This window comes from Juglans microcarpa x Juglans regia, chromosome 1D (genome assembly GCF_004785595.1).
Source record: "Juglans microcarpa x Juglans regia isolate MS1-56 chromosome 1D, Jm3101_v1.0, whole genome shotgun sequence".
Classification (NCBI taxonomy): Eukaryota; Viridiplantae; Streptophyta; class Magnoliopsida; order Fagales; family Juglandaceae; genus Juglans; species Juglans microcarpa x Juglans regia.
Window position 1 is genome coordinate 13,824,744 of NC_054594.1, and position 20,192 is coordinate 13,844,935.

The 20,192-nt window shown below is 37.2% G+C and overlaps 1 protein-coding gene across 1 annotated transcript; it reads right to left on the minus strand.

Moving 5' to 3' along the window:
- Nucleotides 1-1,051: 1,051 nt before the first annotated feature.
- On the minus strand, nt 1,052-1,675 carry LOC121250495. The gene has a single exon (XM_041149630.1). The coding sequence runs from the start codon at nt 1,673-1,675 to the stop codon at nt 1,115-1,117; it is 561 nt and encodes a 186-aa protein (XP_041005564.1). The 3' UTR covers nt 1,052-1,114.
- Nucleotides 1,676-20,192: the final 18,517 nt, after the last annotated feature.

A 20,192-nucleotide genomic window follows, 5' to 3' on the forward strand; every position in this document is an offset into this window, starting at 1 on the left:
TCCTTGAAACTGGAGGGATGAAGGTGAGATATTTTTGTACAGGTCTTGGTCATTAGGCGTCATGAAGGTTAAACTGAGTAATGGTAGGCTGCCAGCGTGCCGGCAAAACTAATTTTGGCAGCCGGCTTGCTGGCAAAACTATTATTTTTTTTTTTTTTTGGCTGCCGGCGTGCCGGCAAAACTATTATGTTTTAATTTTTATTTTTGGCTGCCTGCACGCCGGCAAAACTAAAATTTTTCTTTTTTTTCATATTTTTTAACATTTTTTAAAATATTTGAAAGGTCAAAATGAAGAGGCAAAATAATAGGACGTACTAGCATTAATCTTTTAAATTTCAAATTGTCAGTTTGTACTGGATGGAAAGGGAAAGAAAAAAAAGACGAACCAACATTTTTTGAGAAAGAATAAAACCCAGACATATGATGGAAATCTTGGGAGATAGGGCTTTATATGCAAATTTTCGAATTCATAAACAAAAATAGAGGCTATGTTTACCCGGGTTGTGCATATGTACAGTGTATGAACCTTACTATTCTTCACTGTGCTGTAATAAGAAAATGGTATGGAAATGGAAGAATGGTTGCTGTGATGAGTAACAGAATACACACAAGAAGTTTGATGAAATGAGAAGGAGAGTAACAGAAAGAAAGAAGATGAAAATAACTACGTCTTGGAATATTCGAGGTCATAATTCCTTCCAAAGAAAATACAAACTGTTTCTGCAATAATTTTCGAGATCCCCAACAACAACCCCTCTTCCAAAGAAAAAACATTGTCCTCAAGGTTCATTTTCACTAAACAAACAACTTATATCAAGTGAGGTTGTATATTCTGTGGCACCAATTATAAGTTTGGAAGCTCGGTAGAATTGTGAACACATGTTTGACATGTTAGCTTCGCCTTTCACTAGCATTCTTACACTTCCATAATCGCAAGGCATAACCTGGTGAGTGAGAGGATCAACCAAAATATTTTGAGGCTTCAAATCCCCATGGCCAATAAAGTAGTCACTAATATCAGCATCTCTAGGTCCACTTCCTGTACCACCATTAGCGAAGGCTGAACCAGGAGTACGATTGAATATCAAATCAGGATCAAGCCCATTGAAAAACGTCAACTCTGTTCAGGAACCAAACCAGACCTCACTCTAACATCAAAGTTAGGATTTCTTCCAGCCATTCTCTGCCTCATGAAAGCATCAACATAATCCATTAAATCAAGTCTTGGGTTGGGACTTCTACGTGTCATTAGAGCATACAGAAAGTCCATTATATCAGGTGCTTGATGATAATGATATCCTGAAATAGGTACAGAGACATCTTCTGGTGCCAAGTCTTGCATCTCACTGAGTTCTTGAATAAAGCCTCTGTCACAGAAAGGGCAAACAACTTCTCCCACTTCCAGCCTGAATCGCACCCAGCATTGGTAGCACCAGTGTGTGTATGCAGTACTTGACATCTCTTCTTTTGAATAAATGGTAACAAAAAAAACCTTAAGTTTCAGGCCTCGGTGCCACTGGAGGGTAGCTTCAAATTTGATAATGTTTTTGTCTCCCATATAAGCCTCAAATATACGATTCGAGTGGTGGGGGCTTATGAAATCACCTTCAATGGCATGCCCTAGTAAAACTAGAACGAAGCAAGAATTTGCCACCTTAATGGTGTTCAGGTCCATTATTTCAAACTTCGCCCTTTTCTGAAAGACTTTTCACGTGTGTTGGATCGCAAAATTCATAGTGAACTTCAGTAAACAGATCTTGTAGGTATCTACCAATTCCATCATCAAGTCAACCAAATCAGCGAAGGGACTATCAAGGACCCTTCCAGCAATTGAAGGATCCTCAGCTCCATACATTAGGCCAATACCAGCACCCATCGAGTGGCCCCAAAAGCCTATCAAAGAGACAATTCCATCTTCCCGTAGATATTCAACCACAGCCCTAAGATCATCCTTTTCATTCCACCCAAGGGTGACATGCTCTCCTCCAGAGAGTCCAGATCCAGAGAAATCAAGAGTGAAAACAGTAATGTTTGAAGGCAGCAAAATTATTGCAGCTTCACTCACATCAGCCCCGCACTCACTGTTCCCATGGCAGTAAATCACACAGGGCAGAGGCTTTCCTTCAGGACTAACGATAGGCACATAATGACTACATTGAAGAACATCCCCCTCACAGTACCACAGATTTTGAGACCAACTCATTTTAATTGATAAATTGATTGTAACAACTGCAATTCTTTCCCTTCCTCTATCAAAAGGCCTAAAAACAATTTTAAGGGCCAAGACATCAAGCCACTGGGAAGCAAAAGATGTACGAATTACAATTAAATTCTCATGCTTCTTTTGCATCAACTGAAAAAAGATGTATTGCTTCCCTAAAACTTTCAGCCTTACCATAAACCATTAGAAGGGTATTGTAACTGGCAATAATAGGTTCAATTCCCATCTTCTTAAGAAACTTTATAGAACCTCCATACCTCCCATTACTAGCACAAGCAGTAATCAAAGGAGTATAAGCATAAACCTCAATATCAATCTTGAAATTTCTACTAAACCTCCATATAAACACATCAAACCCACGAGTGCTAAGAAAACCATCTTTAACACCCATTTTATCGAACACCTTTTCTGCATATTCCAAATACCCATTAGAAGCAAGATCTACTAAAAGAGGGTTACCTTAAACTTTGAGAACCTTGAGGTTAGAGAGGTTGGTGAGCTCCCTTAGAATTGATGCCGTTAGCTTGTTGTTGCTTAGCCGTAGAAATCTTAGTGGCTTCCACTTGATAAAGATTTTAGGATTTCTCCTTCAAATCCATTTTCAGACAAATCCTTGCTTACACCGTTTTTTAAATTACCCAATGCCTTTGGGATTTTACCTATAAGAAGAACCGTGCTCTGCACAAGAGGAGCTCTGAGAAAACGTCGGAGATTGAGGGGACCATGAACGCATGTTGGATGCGGAAGACGAGCCAGTGATGACTAAGGTCCCTATGCATCACACCCTTAACGTGACAGATATGCACGACATTAACAATTGCCCTACAAATCAAAATAGTAGCCCTTTCCGTATAATGGCCCTTCGCAACAATTCTGTCAAACAATTCACCGCCAGCGCCTAGCTCCATAACAACGAGCACTTCGCCTCCCAGTGAAATATCGAGATTCATCTTCAAATGATCTTCGTCATCAGCAAGTCTGAGGTTCTTACTTCCTGGGCTCTCATAGATTGGAACAAGCAAGGTGGAGCCACTACCACCGAGCTTCAGTTGGGCAGAGGGAGTGAAATTAGAGATGGGAATTTCTTTAGAGGCGTTTCCTCTTACCAGGAAAATGCTCCAGCTACGGCCTTGTAGAGAGTCCCGATAAATTGAAGGGTAACACATGGGGAAGGAAATGAAGAGCTTGGAAATTATGTGTTTGTTTCTCGAGAAAGTGTAGGTGAAGATGTGAATATGAGTGTTCCTATTTAACATAGGACCGAAACTTGGATGAGGAGAAGAAGGGCAGAGGCAATGGAAATCAATACCACCTGGGTCAGACTCCCACCTGGTGCTGAGACTCTTCTGAACATTGGATCTCCTTTGCCGGACATGATGTGATTTTTATTTAGCGCGGCCATTAAATGCGAAGTGAGGAGAAAATAATTTTGGGATTCTCAGAATAGAGGAAAGAGAAATTTCTTTAGGAACGTAGAAGATTTAAGTATTATTTGGATTCGAAAATGAGTTGAGATGAGTTGAAATGAGTTGTGAATAATAATAAAATGAGTTGTAAATAATAATAAGATTTATGAGTTAAAATTGATGAATAATAATAAATAATAGTGAGATGAGTTGAAATGAGTTGAGATGACTTACGAATACAAATTGGGCTTAAGAGTTAGTTCTTATTATTTAATATCAATTTCACTATTATAACTATAAAATCTAAAAAAATTTATAAAATATTAATTCATTTACTCAACTCAAATATCTATATTCATTCGTAGGGATAACAAAGAAATTCTCATTAACATAAATTAAAAACTTTATAAAGACTCGAAAATATCCTTAACTTAACATATCAAAATAATCGAAAATAATTAATTTACTAACTATGACTCTCAAATAAGTACTTGTACTCTCGAAAACTTATTCCTCTACGAACATCAAACATCTCTAACGCTGTCTACTCTTGCTCCTCAGCAGAACCATCAAGATCATCTAAAAAATATTTGGAGATAAATGGTGAGTTATCAACAATTCAGTAAACAGAGAACATATACTAGTGTGTAAACATGAACATTTACAGAGTTCATAATGTAGAACAAAACACTTTATTTTCATAATACAGAGTCAGAACATGCTATCAAAAATATCAGAGCGAAAATTAAAAAAATATTCTTATTTAAAATTCATTTGACATAGCATAACTGAACATTTTCATTTTATCTTATCATATCAGAACAGAGACCATGTTTAACCCCCATAGTAGGGTTATGCAAACTTTGGCAGCCAACCGAGCAGAAACAGAATGTGAATCTTCCCCTTATTATTCTCGGAGTCCCGAGTGTACATACAGGAAAGACCACGAAGAAAACCACTTTGGTTTCCAAAGTTGGTGCATCGAAAACAAAAAAGTTGGTACCAACCTGAACAGAAGCCACAGTTTTACACCTGTGGTAAGGTCAGAATGGACCAGAAACAGAAACAGAATGTCATGCCAAAAGTTTTCAAAAATTACATCATATTATATCAGAGTACAGAACATCTTCAGAACAGAACATAATCAGATTACAAAAACATAATTTATGCACAAAATTTCATATTCACTCTTTTTTGCACAGTTCAAAAACAAAAATGTCAAAATAGTTTATATCTACATCTGTCATGCTAAAAAATACTTTATTTTTATACAAAATTTCATGAGCAATGCAAAACAAATAACTGAGGTTGTTCCAAATTTCTTTCATAACAAAACTTGCATATTTTTTCAAAATTTACCTCATTCCATTTTATTTTTAAGTAAAGTCTAGCATAACAACCCCGCTTACCTAGACTTTTTAACTTTCTAAATTTCTTCACAATAATGTTGAATAAAAATTACTCGTTACCTATAAAATTGCCATATAATTTCCATAAATATCCAAAATTTACACATTTTTTCAATACTTAAACCTAAAACACTATGTAACCTCTTTTCCTAAAAAATTTTAAAATTTTTCGAAACTCTAAAATATCATAAATTCTCAAATATTTTAATATTCACTATTTAAATTTCTGACTATTTAAATGTTATCTTATTTATTATCTGAATCTAACTATATAAATTAATACTAAATCATATAATTATAAACCCTAATTATTTTCTATTAAACCACTTTTTAGACTAATTTAAAACAAAATGAGTTGGAGTACACTTAAAAATGACAGAGTAGAGACCCAGGTCCATGGATAGTAAAATCAAGCCTACTGAAACTAGCTAAAGGTTATTTTGGGAATAGATCTAAGTATGCCTGGTTTCTTTCAGAAAAATTTGTATAAAAGACTTCTAAAACTAAAACACGTCCAGACCAAACCATGTGTTCAACAGAGAAGGAGGTGCGCAACGGAGGCACACTGAGAGAAAGAGAGAGAGAGAGAGAGTGATGAGTGAGAGAATGGAGAGGGAGAGGGAGAGAGAGAGAGAGAGAGAGAGAGAGTTGAGAGAGAGAGCTGAGCGAGAGAGAGAGAGAGGACAACCGTGAGGGGCAAGGCGGATCTAAGGCAGCTTGAGGTTGATGGGAAGGTGACGACCGGCAAATTCTATGGCTAACCTAATTATTTTTCCGTCGCACGGTGGTTATGAACCAAGTTTGTGGCCTTCTCGGTTTTGCTCTGTTTCGGGAGTGGGAAAACAGGGGATAACGGGCTGAGTTCGTGAAAAGGATGGTGGTGCACGGTGGGGCTTGGGCTTTGGTGTTGCTCGTTTACAGTGGAGAGAGGGGCTACGGTGCAACTGGCTGGTCTAGTTCAGCAGAGCCATGGAACGTGACACTGGGTTTCGTTTCGAGCTGTGGCTAGGGGTTGCATGGCTGCTCCACGGCGGTCCTGTGGTTGACGCTAGGATGAGAGGAACAAAGCATGCGATGCTGGAGAGGTGGTGGCCGGTGTCTGTGAAGCACTGCTGGTCTTGGTTGTCCACAGTGCAGCGGCGTGGGAAAGCTCCAGTGGAGATTTGCGGCAACTCTATTGCTTGGTTGATAAAGTTTACTTATGTATATATATAGAGATGGGAAAACCCTAGGGAGGATCAGAGGGAGAAACTACATGAGAGACGTGCATGGTGTGGAGTACTGCGTGCAGAACTGATCCCTGGTGGCTTGGGCTTTTTGGGCCCAACTGAAAATATTTGGCCCACAAATTCGATATTGTAGCGTACAGATTGGGCCAGTAAAGCAGTTAAAAATCTTTTCCGCCAGTCCAAAATTTTTTTTTCATGGATCAAGAATTTAAAACAATACTAATGACCTTACTCACATTCCAAACTAATCTAACTCGTTCAGTACTTTGTTGGGCCAAGAATCAAATAAAAAAAATCTCATATCATTCATAAGATAATAATTGAATTTAACCCAATTATCAAACTCAATAAAAATTCATATTCCATCAATATAAATCTTTCACCCTACCTTAATCTAAAAAAATATTAGTTAAAACTCAAGTGGGCTTTACATCCGAAAAATTCAAACGCGAGTTTCGTGCTGGGCCTGGATGTTACATCCTCTCCCTCGTAAAAAAATTTCATCATCGAAATTTGATGCACCTAAAGCAAAATCTAAAATACTTAATCCATAATGACACATCTCACATGATAAAGATAATCTAATGGTAATAAATATATCACATCTTACATAATGAGATAAAAAATAGAATAATAGTGTGATGTATAAAAAATCTGCAGAGAAAAAATGTTGACAACATACTAATTAAAAGATCTTTTAATAATAAAAGGCCGAAACAAAAGTTCCAAACATTTGAAAAAACAATTGAAGAAAAAGTAAGCCCATAGGCAAAATGTTGAAACACCAGAAGAAAATATCTTTAATTTAAACATGGAAAAACTCGAGACAAAAAGTTGTACTGTCGCTTCAAAATAACGATAGTAAAACTTATCTCAAGGCTAAAAGTGCCATGAAAATGTTGAAACACCACAAGAAAATATCTTTAATTTAAACATGGAAAAACCCGAGACAAAAAGTTGTACTGTCCCTTCAAAATAACGATAGTAAAACTGATCTCAAGGCTAAAAGTGCCATGAAAATAAAAATATAAAAAAAGACCGTTCATATATATATATATATATATATAATGGAAAGGAAAATTCTAAACCTAAGCATGATTCGGGCCTCCCCGCAGACGACTCCTTACATAGAAACAAAACGCACCGTTTTAGAGTAAATAAAACGGTGCGATTTGAGTCCACTAATATGTCTGCCTTCTGAAAACAAAATGTACCGTTTTGCATTGTTACTTCGATCTGTCTCCCTCCCAAGAACTCTCTGCTCTCTTTGCCCCTGCAATTTCAAATTCTTCCAATTGCCAAAAGAAAACAAGCCAAAACAAACAAAGGAGAGGAAAAAAAACTTCATTTTTATGCTTTTATTTCTTCGTTTACTAATTACAACCAACCCAAAACATAATGCCCCGGTTTTCCCTCGTTTTCATCTAAGTCTCCTCACTTTCTTAGTGACCAAACACTAAAAAGATAAAATGTAAGGCAGAACACAAATACTCACTACAGATTCCACTCCCACAGTCCTTCAAATTAGGGGTTTTAAACTAAAACCCTAGATTAAGCCTCAATGCCGGAATAAGTAGAGTGAAACTGAGCAAGAGAGCACTAGAGAGTGAGTGAGTGTGACGAAATGCCTCTTGTGTGTGGGACACAAAATGGTAGTGTGGTAAACTAAACAAAAGGCATGTAAAAGTGAAACAATGGGTCTCACAAAAATGGCGGAGTGTAGATTTTGATTTGTGCTCTCTCTCTTTCTTCAAGCTTCTGATTTTAATCAAGTTTTTGTTTTTTTAATACATAATTGATGACGTGGCAAAATGCCACGCCAAGGGTGTCCGCAGGCAGGCACGGCATTATGCCTACCTGTAGCAGTACTCTAATGGAAAACTAATGAATATATTGGTTACAAAAATCGGTTGGGGCATTTGTAATAATGAATACTTTGAAAGCAACACTTTTCCTCAAAACTACTGAGCCTGAATGTGGATGATCACCTCCACCAGCGAAGCCGTTGGCATAGTAACGCCCGCTGCAAAGGTCACAGTTGTAACAAGTACAACTACTAAATGGACTTGAGCCGCTTTATCCTTCTCCTCCATTGATCTTCTTCTCCTTTCTATTGTCACTCACCTTCTCCAACTCCTCCAACAGCTTCTTCTTCTTCTTCAGAATTTTATCATACCCGACTTCTAATACTCATCCATTGCCAGCAATTTATATATCGCTGCACATCCGTTGCATTAGTATGCTCACTTTTGTTTTAACCCATTGATTACCAAAAATCGTCACAAATAGTTACTTTTCCCGGCATTTTTTTTTCACTGCAAATACAAAATAAAACGCCGCAAATTCCCATTCGGTTTGCCTGTTAAATCGTTAGGAAAACATATTTACGTCGCAAATATTTGAGAAATTGCCGCGAATGAAGAGCTATTACAACGGTCTGATTAAATCGCTGGGAAAACTTTTTTGCGGCGGTAACTGTTCATCGCAAATACTATAAAAATTGCCGCAAATAAATATTTCCAACGATATTTTGTTTCATTGCTAAAAGGTTATGGGATCCATAAGGACTTTTTGTGACCAACATTATTCACCGCAATCATCGTCGCAAATAAAATTTTCTCGACGAATTTACATTCTAACACTAAAAGCCTATTTGCAACATATATTAATTGTTGCAAAAAATTATTTTTGACGAGAAAGGGTCCTTTTGGGCAACTTAAAGTCGCCATAAATAATCTACTACAAAAATTAAAAAAAAAATACAAGTGAAATAGAAACGTAATAGAAACATCTTAGTAGTACAACACACTAAGCATTTAATTCCTAATTCCCCTCTCAACATTTGAGATACGGATTCAAAACAACAGATAGTTCAATGATGATAACGCCATTCTTACTCCATTTTCCTAAACAATTTTTACAGCTTGGTCTGGCTACTAAGATGTTATATAAAGTAAATAAAGTTGATTATATGAAATAAACGTGTGTACCACTCGTAGGTACCCAGGCATTTGGGGTGCATGAATGCCAGGTAGATGACAAAATATACTGTCTTCTCTTTGAAATAGATCTCATAATATTCATGCCATTCCAATACATGCATTGGAATCCATGTGAAATGGAGTTCAACAAAACTGTCATAACAAGTTCAATACAACAGTCTATGTTGGAAACACTCCTTACTCCATTTTCCTACATCAATATTTATGCTAAAAGAACCTATACGAGAATATTGCCATGGGAAAACATGATATAGACAACTATTCATCCCTCTTTGGGAATTATTGTACTCAAATTTAATTCAAACTTTGAAATAAAACACCAGTTACCCATTTTCAAGACGACCAGGCCAAAGTAAATACATGAATCTCTATAAAGCTGCTAGATCCTCCTTTCATCTCCATTTGCCTAACATGTATAACAACACGTAAAGTTAGTGTGCATGCCAATAGGCTTTGTAATGAGTGCATTAAATATTAAATGTAGATACTTGCATGCTTCTCTTACCAATAGTACTGCTTCATTTTGTTGAACCTTGAGTTCCCCGGTCCCTATTAACAAATTAACACAATTGCGTCCTAGGAAGGCAAAACATGAAGTTCAAGGCATCGACACCCACCCCATGACATGTCAAAAGCCCAAAAAACCAGCACCCCATGCAGGTCAATAATTCCCATTAGACAAATGTAACCATGCACATAGTATATGTTTATTTGTTCATCAATACATAAATAAACAATCTCATGAATAAAATTAAGATTCGATGTGAATATTAGAGCAAGTGTTCCAACTTTCACCTCAACAAATGAATAATACTAAATGCATGAGGTTTTATATGATGTAACAGGTTATCATTAAAATAAATAAATTCTAATAAGGAATATATATACAGTTTATGCTACATTTTTGTCGTTTGAAATCCAGGGATCAAATGATTATTTAACCTTTTACTGAAATTATGGTAGGGATTGACGTACAATAGATTCATTTCCAGGTTGTGAGTTGTACTATTACTAGGCATATATGTAGATATATATATTTGCAGTCTTTCTCTCATTGATGATCATATATAGTGATATTGGAAAAGTTATAAAATCTTATTGTTATAAGTTTATTTCAAGTACAGTACTACTGTATACTTACAACATTCATGAGTAATTAACAGATCTCTGTTTTTTTTTTTTTTTTTAAAAACAGTGAACAGATCATAGTTGAGTCATGAGGTTATGTATCATTAATTGGACAATTATATAAAACTGGCAAGCTAAATAATTTTAAAAAGAAAAAGGAAAGAAACATGATTTAAGGAGATACACACACATGACAACATGCAACAACAAAACAAATCTGCAAGCATTTGATCTTTTCATCAACACGTAGGGTGAGAATAATTAAAAAGAAGAGCATGTAGGCTGTTAGTGTATGGTTGTGTGTGTACATATACATATATATAGATATATATGTATGTATGTATGTATTCGGTGTTTTTCTTCTTTCATGGCTTTCAACAGGACATGTAATTATAGACTGAAAACATGTTTTATTCACCTGAAAATTTAACGAAAATGATAAAAAGGAGAGGAAAAATAACAAGAAAACTGGACCTACATGATTTTCTTGTCTCTATAACGCCCTCTTAGTTAGGGTTGTTTTTTTGTTTTCTTTTGAAAATTATACTGGGCTATCCCCATTCTTTGATCAATAAAGCTGGTTTACTTATAAATAAAAATAACAAGAAAACTGGAAAGGGAGGTGGGGATCAGAGAGGACATTCTAGCTAGGAGAGAAATCCTGAAGATCAAGTTTCAAGTCATCGCGTATAATATATTTCTGAGATTATTAGAATATTGTTCCTAAGACATCAGTGCAGAGATAGGTGTTAAGATATTATTTTTGTTGAGGGTTGCAGTTCAAGTACTTATGTACAGTAGTACTGTTCTACCAGATAATTATAGATAATGATCAACATGCATGCATGGTTGAATATGGGCATGCAGTTACGAGCACCTAGCTAGCCAGCAGATCGGAATAGCCTCACGACTCAATCAGTTCACAAAGTATACCTTGGAACAACAACTTAAGACATAAGTTATCACCTTATCTATTACGTACTTAGAATACTATAGAAAGTTCATTACAAATCTAAACAACAATTTGTAATCTCATATCACCATCAGATCAATCAGGACATGAATTCTGTTTAATGAACAAATTAAGATATTTTGGTGCCTATTAATTATGCACTTAGAGAGCCTAGCTAGCATATTTAGTGTACAATTTTCGCAATCTCTCTTGAAAATATAGGACCTATCTAGATCTATTAATAAGCCCTCAGGACTCGGCCAGAATTTCACTCGAATGAATCTAGGATTCCATCTTTGCCCTAGCTAGGAAAGAAAAGTTGCGTATACAGGATTGAAGTTTCCAATTTGGCTAACTAGCTGTCACCAATTAGTTCAACTCTATAAACATGTAAAATACTCTAGGGTGATCAATTTCTTCTTTAAGTTGGGTCTTATTTATCAGTATGATTAAATCTTGAGCATGCAGATAATCAGTTAGTGGGCCTGTAAATCATAAGCAGATCATTTCTCGCCAACATTCCCTAGCTAGCTAGCTTCCCCTAGCCAAAGAATAAAAAGATGGCGGTACTGGTGGATACCTTAAGGCCAGTCAATTCTATATTTCCATGGAATTTTTCAAAAGAAGTTTTCAAGCTATTTGAATATATATATATATATATGTATATATATATATATAGCACTGGAATTGCAAATCTTGCATCTTTACCGCTATAGTTTTAAGTACGTACATGGGATGCATATATATCTATATATATATATATATATATACACGACATATATAGGAGTAAAGTAGTAGTACTAAACGTTTCAATCGTCTCCTTAAACAGAGCATGGAAAAATGAATGCCAATTATTATAGCCACTTTGTTCAGTGTAGTCCTCCTGTTTATATTAATTCCCTTCTGATAATACACTTCTTTCCTTTTCAGAACAAAAGAACGATAATTTCTAGTTTTCATTGAGTCCTAGCTAGCTTGTATAGGGGTCTCCTCTAAATATTAATTATTTGTGCACCATATTAAGCTGTGTCACAGCATGAGACAAGAAGTTTACACGAAATCGGTTAATTATGCAATTATACGACTAAATATGATATTGCAACATAACAAAGTGCATGCATATGTTTCAAAAAGCTTCAAAGCAAATTCTATAATATATTTTATAGTATATATTTTATAATTTGATTAATATTTATTACAAATGACAAAGTACTATTTATTTTCTTTCTACAAAGATTGAAGGAAACCAAAAAAAAAAAAGACCGTTTTATTTTTTTTATCAAAATAATTTTTTACAGAAATAAAATTACAGAACGACATTTTGTTTAGCTTATATATTCTTCAAAGGTCGTAAGAGTGAAATCTCCGTGGGATAGAAAGCGACGGTAAGCTAGCCGAGTTTCAGTGGAAAACTAACACAAAATGAATAGACCATCTCAAGAGTCAAGAAACTCGTCAAGTTGTCATCAGACCAAAACAATCCATTAAACAAAGAGAAGATGAAGGGGTGCCCATTGTGGGTGCCCATTTCTTACATCTCCCACTCACACATAGTAGGCAAGACCCCAGGTTTGCATCTCTCAATATGTTCTCAATCTTGTTCATAATGACAAATAGGCCGTGCGACCATCGAGCACAGCTGTAAAAGAAAAATGGCAGCACTATACTAAATCTCTCCGAGAAAAGACCATCATAGCAACATTCCTAAAAATGTCTCGTTATGCTCCGACTCATTTGGTCACATCAAACTAAGCATCCCTAATCCCTCTCGAGTCCAAAATGACTCAGAGCAATGCTCAATCTCCATAAAACATGATGTACTCATAGCTATATCGCAACATCTAAGAAGCAACATAACTTGCCGGCAGTGAGCACAAACCAATATCAATGTGTTACCAAATAGTCTTCCCTTTGCCCTCATGTCATTTAGTTTTAGTTCAGTCGCTTTTCCCATTAATGTCTCTTTAGACGGCATCATTGATGGTCATAGATAACATGCCAAAGTAGCAGACACTAAAACATCAATCTCGTGACATAGTTAAAAGTCTCCTAAGGGCATAAATAAATTAAGGTTATCAATTATGACCTATAGGACTCACACAGTGAAAAAGTAGGGATCCATTCACTCACCTCTATTGTTGGTCGCAAAAGCACATGTAGTATGAAATACATGTTACGGTGGAGTTCTCTTTTCGAAGAAAGAGCGTATATCTAATCTCAATACATCGTACAAATCTTAGTCTAGTCGCTATCTCAGCGCCTAACTCGAGTTCCTCCATTTGCTCGCTATCTAAAGCGCTAAAGAAGGTCTCGCATCTAGCTAAACCACAGGCTACATGGATTGTGGGTAACCATGCACGGTCCTTAGACCTCATCTTAGCTCCCACTAAGGCGACATATCTTTTGTGTCTTCCAACTTATCCCTCTCTAGATAAATACCGAGTGACACATTGTCTCATCTTTGCTCCCTACCTCTTTGTAGCGCCAAAGGCGATCTCTCGTGTGAGTGAGCCGATCTAAGTCTGTCAATATACATTTTTCACCATAACTCTTAAACCATGAGGTATAGAGAATACCATGAGGTACAAAAAAATCACATGGTCAACAACAAGTTATTAAACCACAACTCTCAAGTGGTGTTTATTGACCATTTCTCTCCATGCGCATTCTAATGTGTAGTAACTTTCCAAAACATGCTCCTATCAAGAGACTCTGCATTTACATATAAAAGTCCTTTGCATAACCATGAAGTCAACGATGACTTATCGTGAATCTCATTTAGGTCAAACTCACAATATAAATCTTAGATTCTAGTCAACAAGTCCAACTGCGATTTTTAAGAATCTATAAAGTGACCACAAATGTCATTCAACAAATTTAATTTGCGACTTCAAGGTTTCATATAAATCTTTTGTACTCAACAAAAGCTTGTGAGATAACTATAATTTATTTTTCATTAAGGGTAAAGCGATTAGGGCCTTTGCCCCCCAAAAACAGTCATAATAATCTAGTCATTACTTTTAACGACAATCGCACCACAAACTCACTTAATCAAGTAAGCCATATTTACCCTCTAACAAAATCTTGACCTCTAACTCACATGAGCAAACTATAATGGAAATACCAAATAGTATAGGCAAAACTAGATTCTTTGGTATTGTTCATCTCATTAATTGTCTATGGATTTTGAACAAGAGCTCCTAGAAACTATTTTTCTTGTAAACAGTCTCACAAGACATGAGGCCTGAGCTACTTTTCACAAATCCATGTCCATCATCTCATAGCATGGAACACCTCTTATTAGGCGACAAGTAATTATTTAAGACAACCAGTTCGCAATATCTCTTAGGATGACATTTTTCTAAGATTGTTAACAACGTTCAAAGAATCCCATTTTATTCAATAGGTCGTTTAACAAAACAAAATGACTAGGTACATTGGGTGTCTTTAAATAGATGGTTTGTTTAGGCCGTATGTAAACAGCACCAGCATCATTCATTTGCTTTTTATACCAAAATAGTACTATCAACAATCATGCACTCAAAGTACTTCATGCCTAAACATTACAAAAACTAACCATCTAATTTTCTTATGAGAATCAGCTATTTAACACCGTCAAGAAAAGTTTCAATAAATATGCGATCAACAGCTATCTAAATGCAACTCAATTAGTGCCAAGAGATGGATCTATACTTCTATCAACTCCATTTTTCCTCTATCAATTAGATCAACAACCCCAGGTTGGATCATATAAGTGAAGTGAATCTAAGATTCTATATTGGGATTCCTACTATATAAATTCAATACATTTAGCGGAGCCATATTACAAATATTCTCTTCTAGTCTCTAAATGACGAGAGAATACTGATATAAAGCTACCACGCTATTTATGAGGATCCTTATATTCTACAACTTTTGGGAGTCACTATTACTAATGGTACACCTTAAGTCAAAAGTATACTTCCACTAGTTGTTGAATTACTCCCACGTGAGTTAATCTAAGTTGCTTCAAGATTATAATGCTCAACCTCAAATATAGGAGCAATTAATCTTTACGTTACAAAATAACATGCAACTTCTGTTATTACCCACAAGATTCAAAAGCAAAATAGTTGTTTAGTTCTATATGACATTTGATCCCATCAACTTCTATAAAAATTATAGTGCATGCGTCCCAAGCGTACTTACAATTTTACTCTAGACCTTTTCGAGGTTTCACAATAATGATGGTTTAAGACTATCTGACACTCACAATAATCTTTATTTGTTTCCAACTACTGCTCATAGAGGAGATTAATGCAACGATTAAGTCGTATAAATAATCTCTAGGTTTTCTTCATGGTTATCTCAAAGTTACTAAACTATGTACATCTAATTGCACACACATCTAAGAAATTTGTTGCGTTAATCTAAGTCAGAATAAAAATAATTAATACACATCGCAAGATCAAAAATTCGCTAAGCTTCCTAATCATCTCTTGCCCCTCAGTGCCTAATTATTAATTTCTAACTTAATTTTCGTGCAAATTTATATCGTATTGGAGATTAATTCCAAATCAATCTCACCCATACTCCCACTAGGATAAGTATCTACCTAGTCAATCACATGTAAAAATAATTTCTTCCTAGATCGAGGAAATCAATATGAACCAATCATAAACATGGACTAATCAAAACTCGGGCCACTTAATCCTTCATTTTATCACACTCTAAAAGAAAAATATATAGACTAATTTCTAAAATTAGCCTAAGAAATACAAGTGATAAAATAAGCTCACAATATGACATGTAAACATAATACATGTACAAAAAATTCATCATATTTGATCTAAATAATTATTATTCACCAAAAAAATAATAATCTAGGCGATAAAATGCCTAACAAATGCGATAAAAAATTTCACAATCTCATGGCATGCATATATTCAATAACCATATGCAAAAATATTTCAGAAAAAGTAAATATTTTATGCCACAATTACATGCTGAATTACTAAATAAAATCAGCATGCACACTAACAATTAGCTCTAGCCCAATGTTTGAGCTTATAACCCTTGTGTGTGAGGTCTTGAACCCCATGTCAAGCATTTTGTCAAAAGACAATTTATGTCACTGTTCTTAGACAGCCAATGGGCCGCACCTTCTTGGGCGCCCAACTATAAAGCAGGCACAGGCCTGCTGGGCTCACTGCCCAAATCTCCCAATGACCTTTTCTAAAAAAAAAAATGAGCTAGGCTGCATTTTGTAAAAATAAAAAATAAAAAAACAAATAGTTGGGCTTTTCTTTTTCAACAAAACAAGAACAAATATTGGCTTTTTTTAAAAAAATTGCCGAAGTGTTTCAACCGAAATAAAACCAATAGATTTGCAGCCCACAACCCATAAATAATTTAAACCAAATTGTTTTCCTTTAATTAAAATAGATGGGTTTTGCTAAAACAAAAAACATGGGCCAGACCAAAAACTTGATTTAAAAGAAATAGGCCCAACTCCCTTTAAATCCAGCCCAAACTCCATCATAAACCAGAGAAACTATTCATCTTTTTCCTCACGTTACAGTTGTTGTTCAATGTAACGGAAGAAAAAATAAATTTTCAGCTGCTTGTAACCGCTACCACTAGTGGCAACATAAGATCACAGTAGCGCAGCCTCACTCGGTGCAATGTGCAGCACTGATACTTCTGTCGTCTGTGCAGCACCATGGGCTACTACCCACCTGGTGTGCGCAACCAATGGTGCACCGTTGCACCTGCACTGTTGCACTGCACCGCACACCTGCACGCAACATCCATCCGGCGTTGCTTGTGGCACCACATAGAAAACAATAGAGGTTTCATGCTCTGTGCACGGCAGCGCCTGCAGCACCACCATGGTGCGCATTGCTCTGCGCGTAGATGTGCATGGGCGTCGTAGCACCCAGCTGGTGAGCCCAAGTTGCACTGCACGCTGCACTCTCATGGGTGCGAGATCACTCTTTCGTCGCACCACGGTGCAGGTGCATGCTGCACCGTCCAGGTGCGCTTTACCAACGGTTTTTAACCGCCGCAGCACCTTGGGCAACGAAACACCGTGGGCTATGCTGCACACGATCGGAGCACGCAACCAAGTTCAGCTATGACACCAGCTGCCGCAGCAGTGCAAGCCACCTTGCACTGCTTCATACGACACTCTGGAGCAGTGAAGCTCCTCTGTCATGGCAGTGATGCTGTCTTGTGTGGCTTAACACCGATGTGCACCATCACCTCTCAACCAGCCATGGTTACCGAGAGAAAAAAAAAAATCTCATCGTGCAACAAAAATCACTAATTACAACATGGCCGTCAAACACAAATCGGAAACAACCAATTTATGCTATGATACTAATGTTAGAAATACTAGATCAAAGTATACAGTGGAAGCGATGTTATCTCGTCGATAAATAGTAGATCTAGTGTGGTTGTTCTACGGATTCTCCGTCGTCGTCGTTGTTCATCCGAAATCTCTTGTATTGATGGTGGAGTGTGTTACGTGGTAATATTCCAGAGCAACATCCACATATTCCACAGCCTAGATGCCGGGACTAGAGAGAACAAATTGTGAGAGAGAGAGCTTGTTGATCCAAGTGTATCATCCAAAGAGGGGAGGGGCTATGTGCCCTTCTAGTGTAACCCCTTGGCTGGCCATTAAGGGCTAGCCATCAAGTCTCATGAAGTGGCTCTTAAGTCACTTCATAACCCCCAAGAGAAGGTGAAGGGGTGCCCACTATGGGTGCCCATTTCTTACATCTTGTTTTACAGCCTGCTGGTCAAAATTTTCAAGTACGTGATACTCTTTATGTACCAGCTATTTACAAGAATCTTATTTTTGTGCATCATTTTACTAAGACTAATAATGTGCTCATTGAATTTCACCCTGATTATTTTCTTGTGAAAGATCGGATCACGGAGGCGACTATGCTGCAAGGAAGCTTTGAGAATGGCATGTAGCCGCTTTCTACCCTTACCACTCCACGCCAAATTGCAGCCTATAATGGCGAACGCACCACCGGTACTTTGTGGCATCGCTGTTTGGGCCACCCCTCCAAAAGAATTGTTTCCCAAGTTGTTAAATTCAATAAGTTGTCAGTTTCGTCTTCATCTCTTAATCATGTTTGTAATTCCTGTCACATTAATAAGAGCCAACAACTTCCTTTTGACACAAATAGCATAGTCAGTACCAAACCACTTGAGTATATTTATTCTGATGTGTGGGGTCCACCTCATTCTTACAAAGGTTTTCGGTATTATTTGATTTTTATTGATCATTACACTCACTATTGTTGGTTCTTTCCGATGCACTCAAAATCTAATGTCAGTATCATTTTTCCTCAACTCCATGCACTTCTTGAAAAAAAATTTGGTTTTCCTATTAAAAATCTATACACTAACAATGGTGGTGAATATGTTAAACTCAAATCCTATCTGAGCAAAAATGGCATAAGTCACCTCACCACATCTCCTCACACCCCCCAACACAATGGCTTGTCTGAACGTCGTGTAACGCCCCAACGGAAGGCCCAAACCACATGACCTATACTCCAAAAGGACTAATCAATGATACAGTTGGAGCCCCATTGGAACCATATAAAGAGCAAGAATTTCTCCTTCCCAAGCAATGTGGGATCTCATACACCACCTACCATTATCCATATCATATGGGGTATCACAATCTACCCCCCTTAAATTCCCGACGTCCTCGTCGGGCCTGTCCGTTATAGGTGGCACGGCTCAAGTCCCACATTTCTAGTTGGAAGAGGCTCTGATACCATTTGTAACACCCCAATGGAAGGCCCAAACCACATGGCCTATACTCCAAAATGACTAGTCAATGATACAGTTGGAGCCCCATTGGAACCTTATAAAGAGCAAGAACTTTTCCTTCTCAAGCAATGTGGGATCCCATACACCACCTGCCCTTATCCATATCATATGGAGTATCACACGTTGTCACCATCAAATTGTGAAAACCGGTATGACCCTCCTAATCTAATCTCCCTCCAAAATTTTGGCGCCTTGCTTTTCAAACAGTTGTGTACCTTATTAATCGACTTCCTACTCCCATCCTCCAAAATAAATCCCCTTTCGCATGTCTCTTTGGTCAAACTCCAAATTATAAAAAATTATGGGTTTTTGGGTGCCTTTGCTTTTCGTGGCTCAAACCTTTTAATTAACATAAATTTGACCCAAAATCCTAACCTTGCATATTTGTTGGCTACTCCACCTCCCAAAGTGCTTGGCTACTCCTCCATCCCAGCCTTGTTGCCTCCCCTCCTTGTCCTGCTAGGACCTCCCCCCATCCAAATAGCTCGTCTAGCCCTGATGTGGCCCACTCTATTGCCAACCCATCACCCACGACCCAGTCCCCTATGGATTCATCTATTCCTCCCTCTTCCTTGCAGGATGACGCCCATAAGCCGGTCTCTTCCATTGGCCCTTCTTCATCGGGCTTCACGGCTCCTGCTTCAGTTGTTGAGCACACACATCCTATGATGACTCGAGGTATGAACAAAATTTTTGAACCAAAAAAATTGTTTTATGTTACTAGACATACTATGCCAGTTTCTCTTGAGCATAACAGGGTTCGTGAGGCCCATAAAAGTGCTAATTGGAGGAAAGCTATGAGCAATGAGTTTGATGCCTTGGTAAAACATGGCACCTAGGAATTGGTGCTTCCCACTGCACATATTCAACCTGTGGGATGCAAATGGGTCTTCCGAATTAAAAGGCAGGCTAATGGCACTATTGATAAATAGAAAGCCCAGCTTGTGGCTAAGGGGTTTTATCAACAGCCTGGTCTTGATTATATCGAGACATTTTCTCCTGTCAT

Excerpts from the sequence above, each read along its gene's own strand:
- LOC121250495 (XM_041149630.1), bottom strand. The coding sequence starts at position 1,675 with ATGGACCTGAACACCATTAAGGTGGCAAATTCTTGCTTCGTTCTAGTT.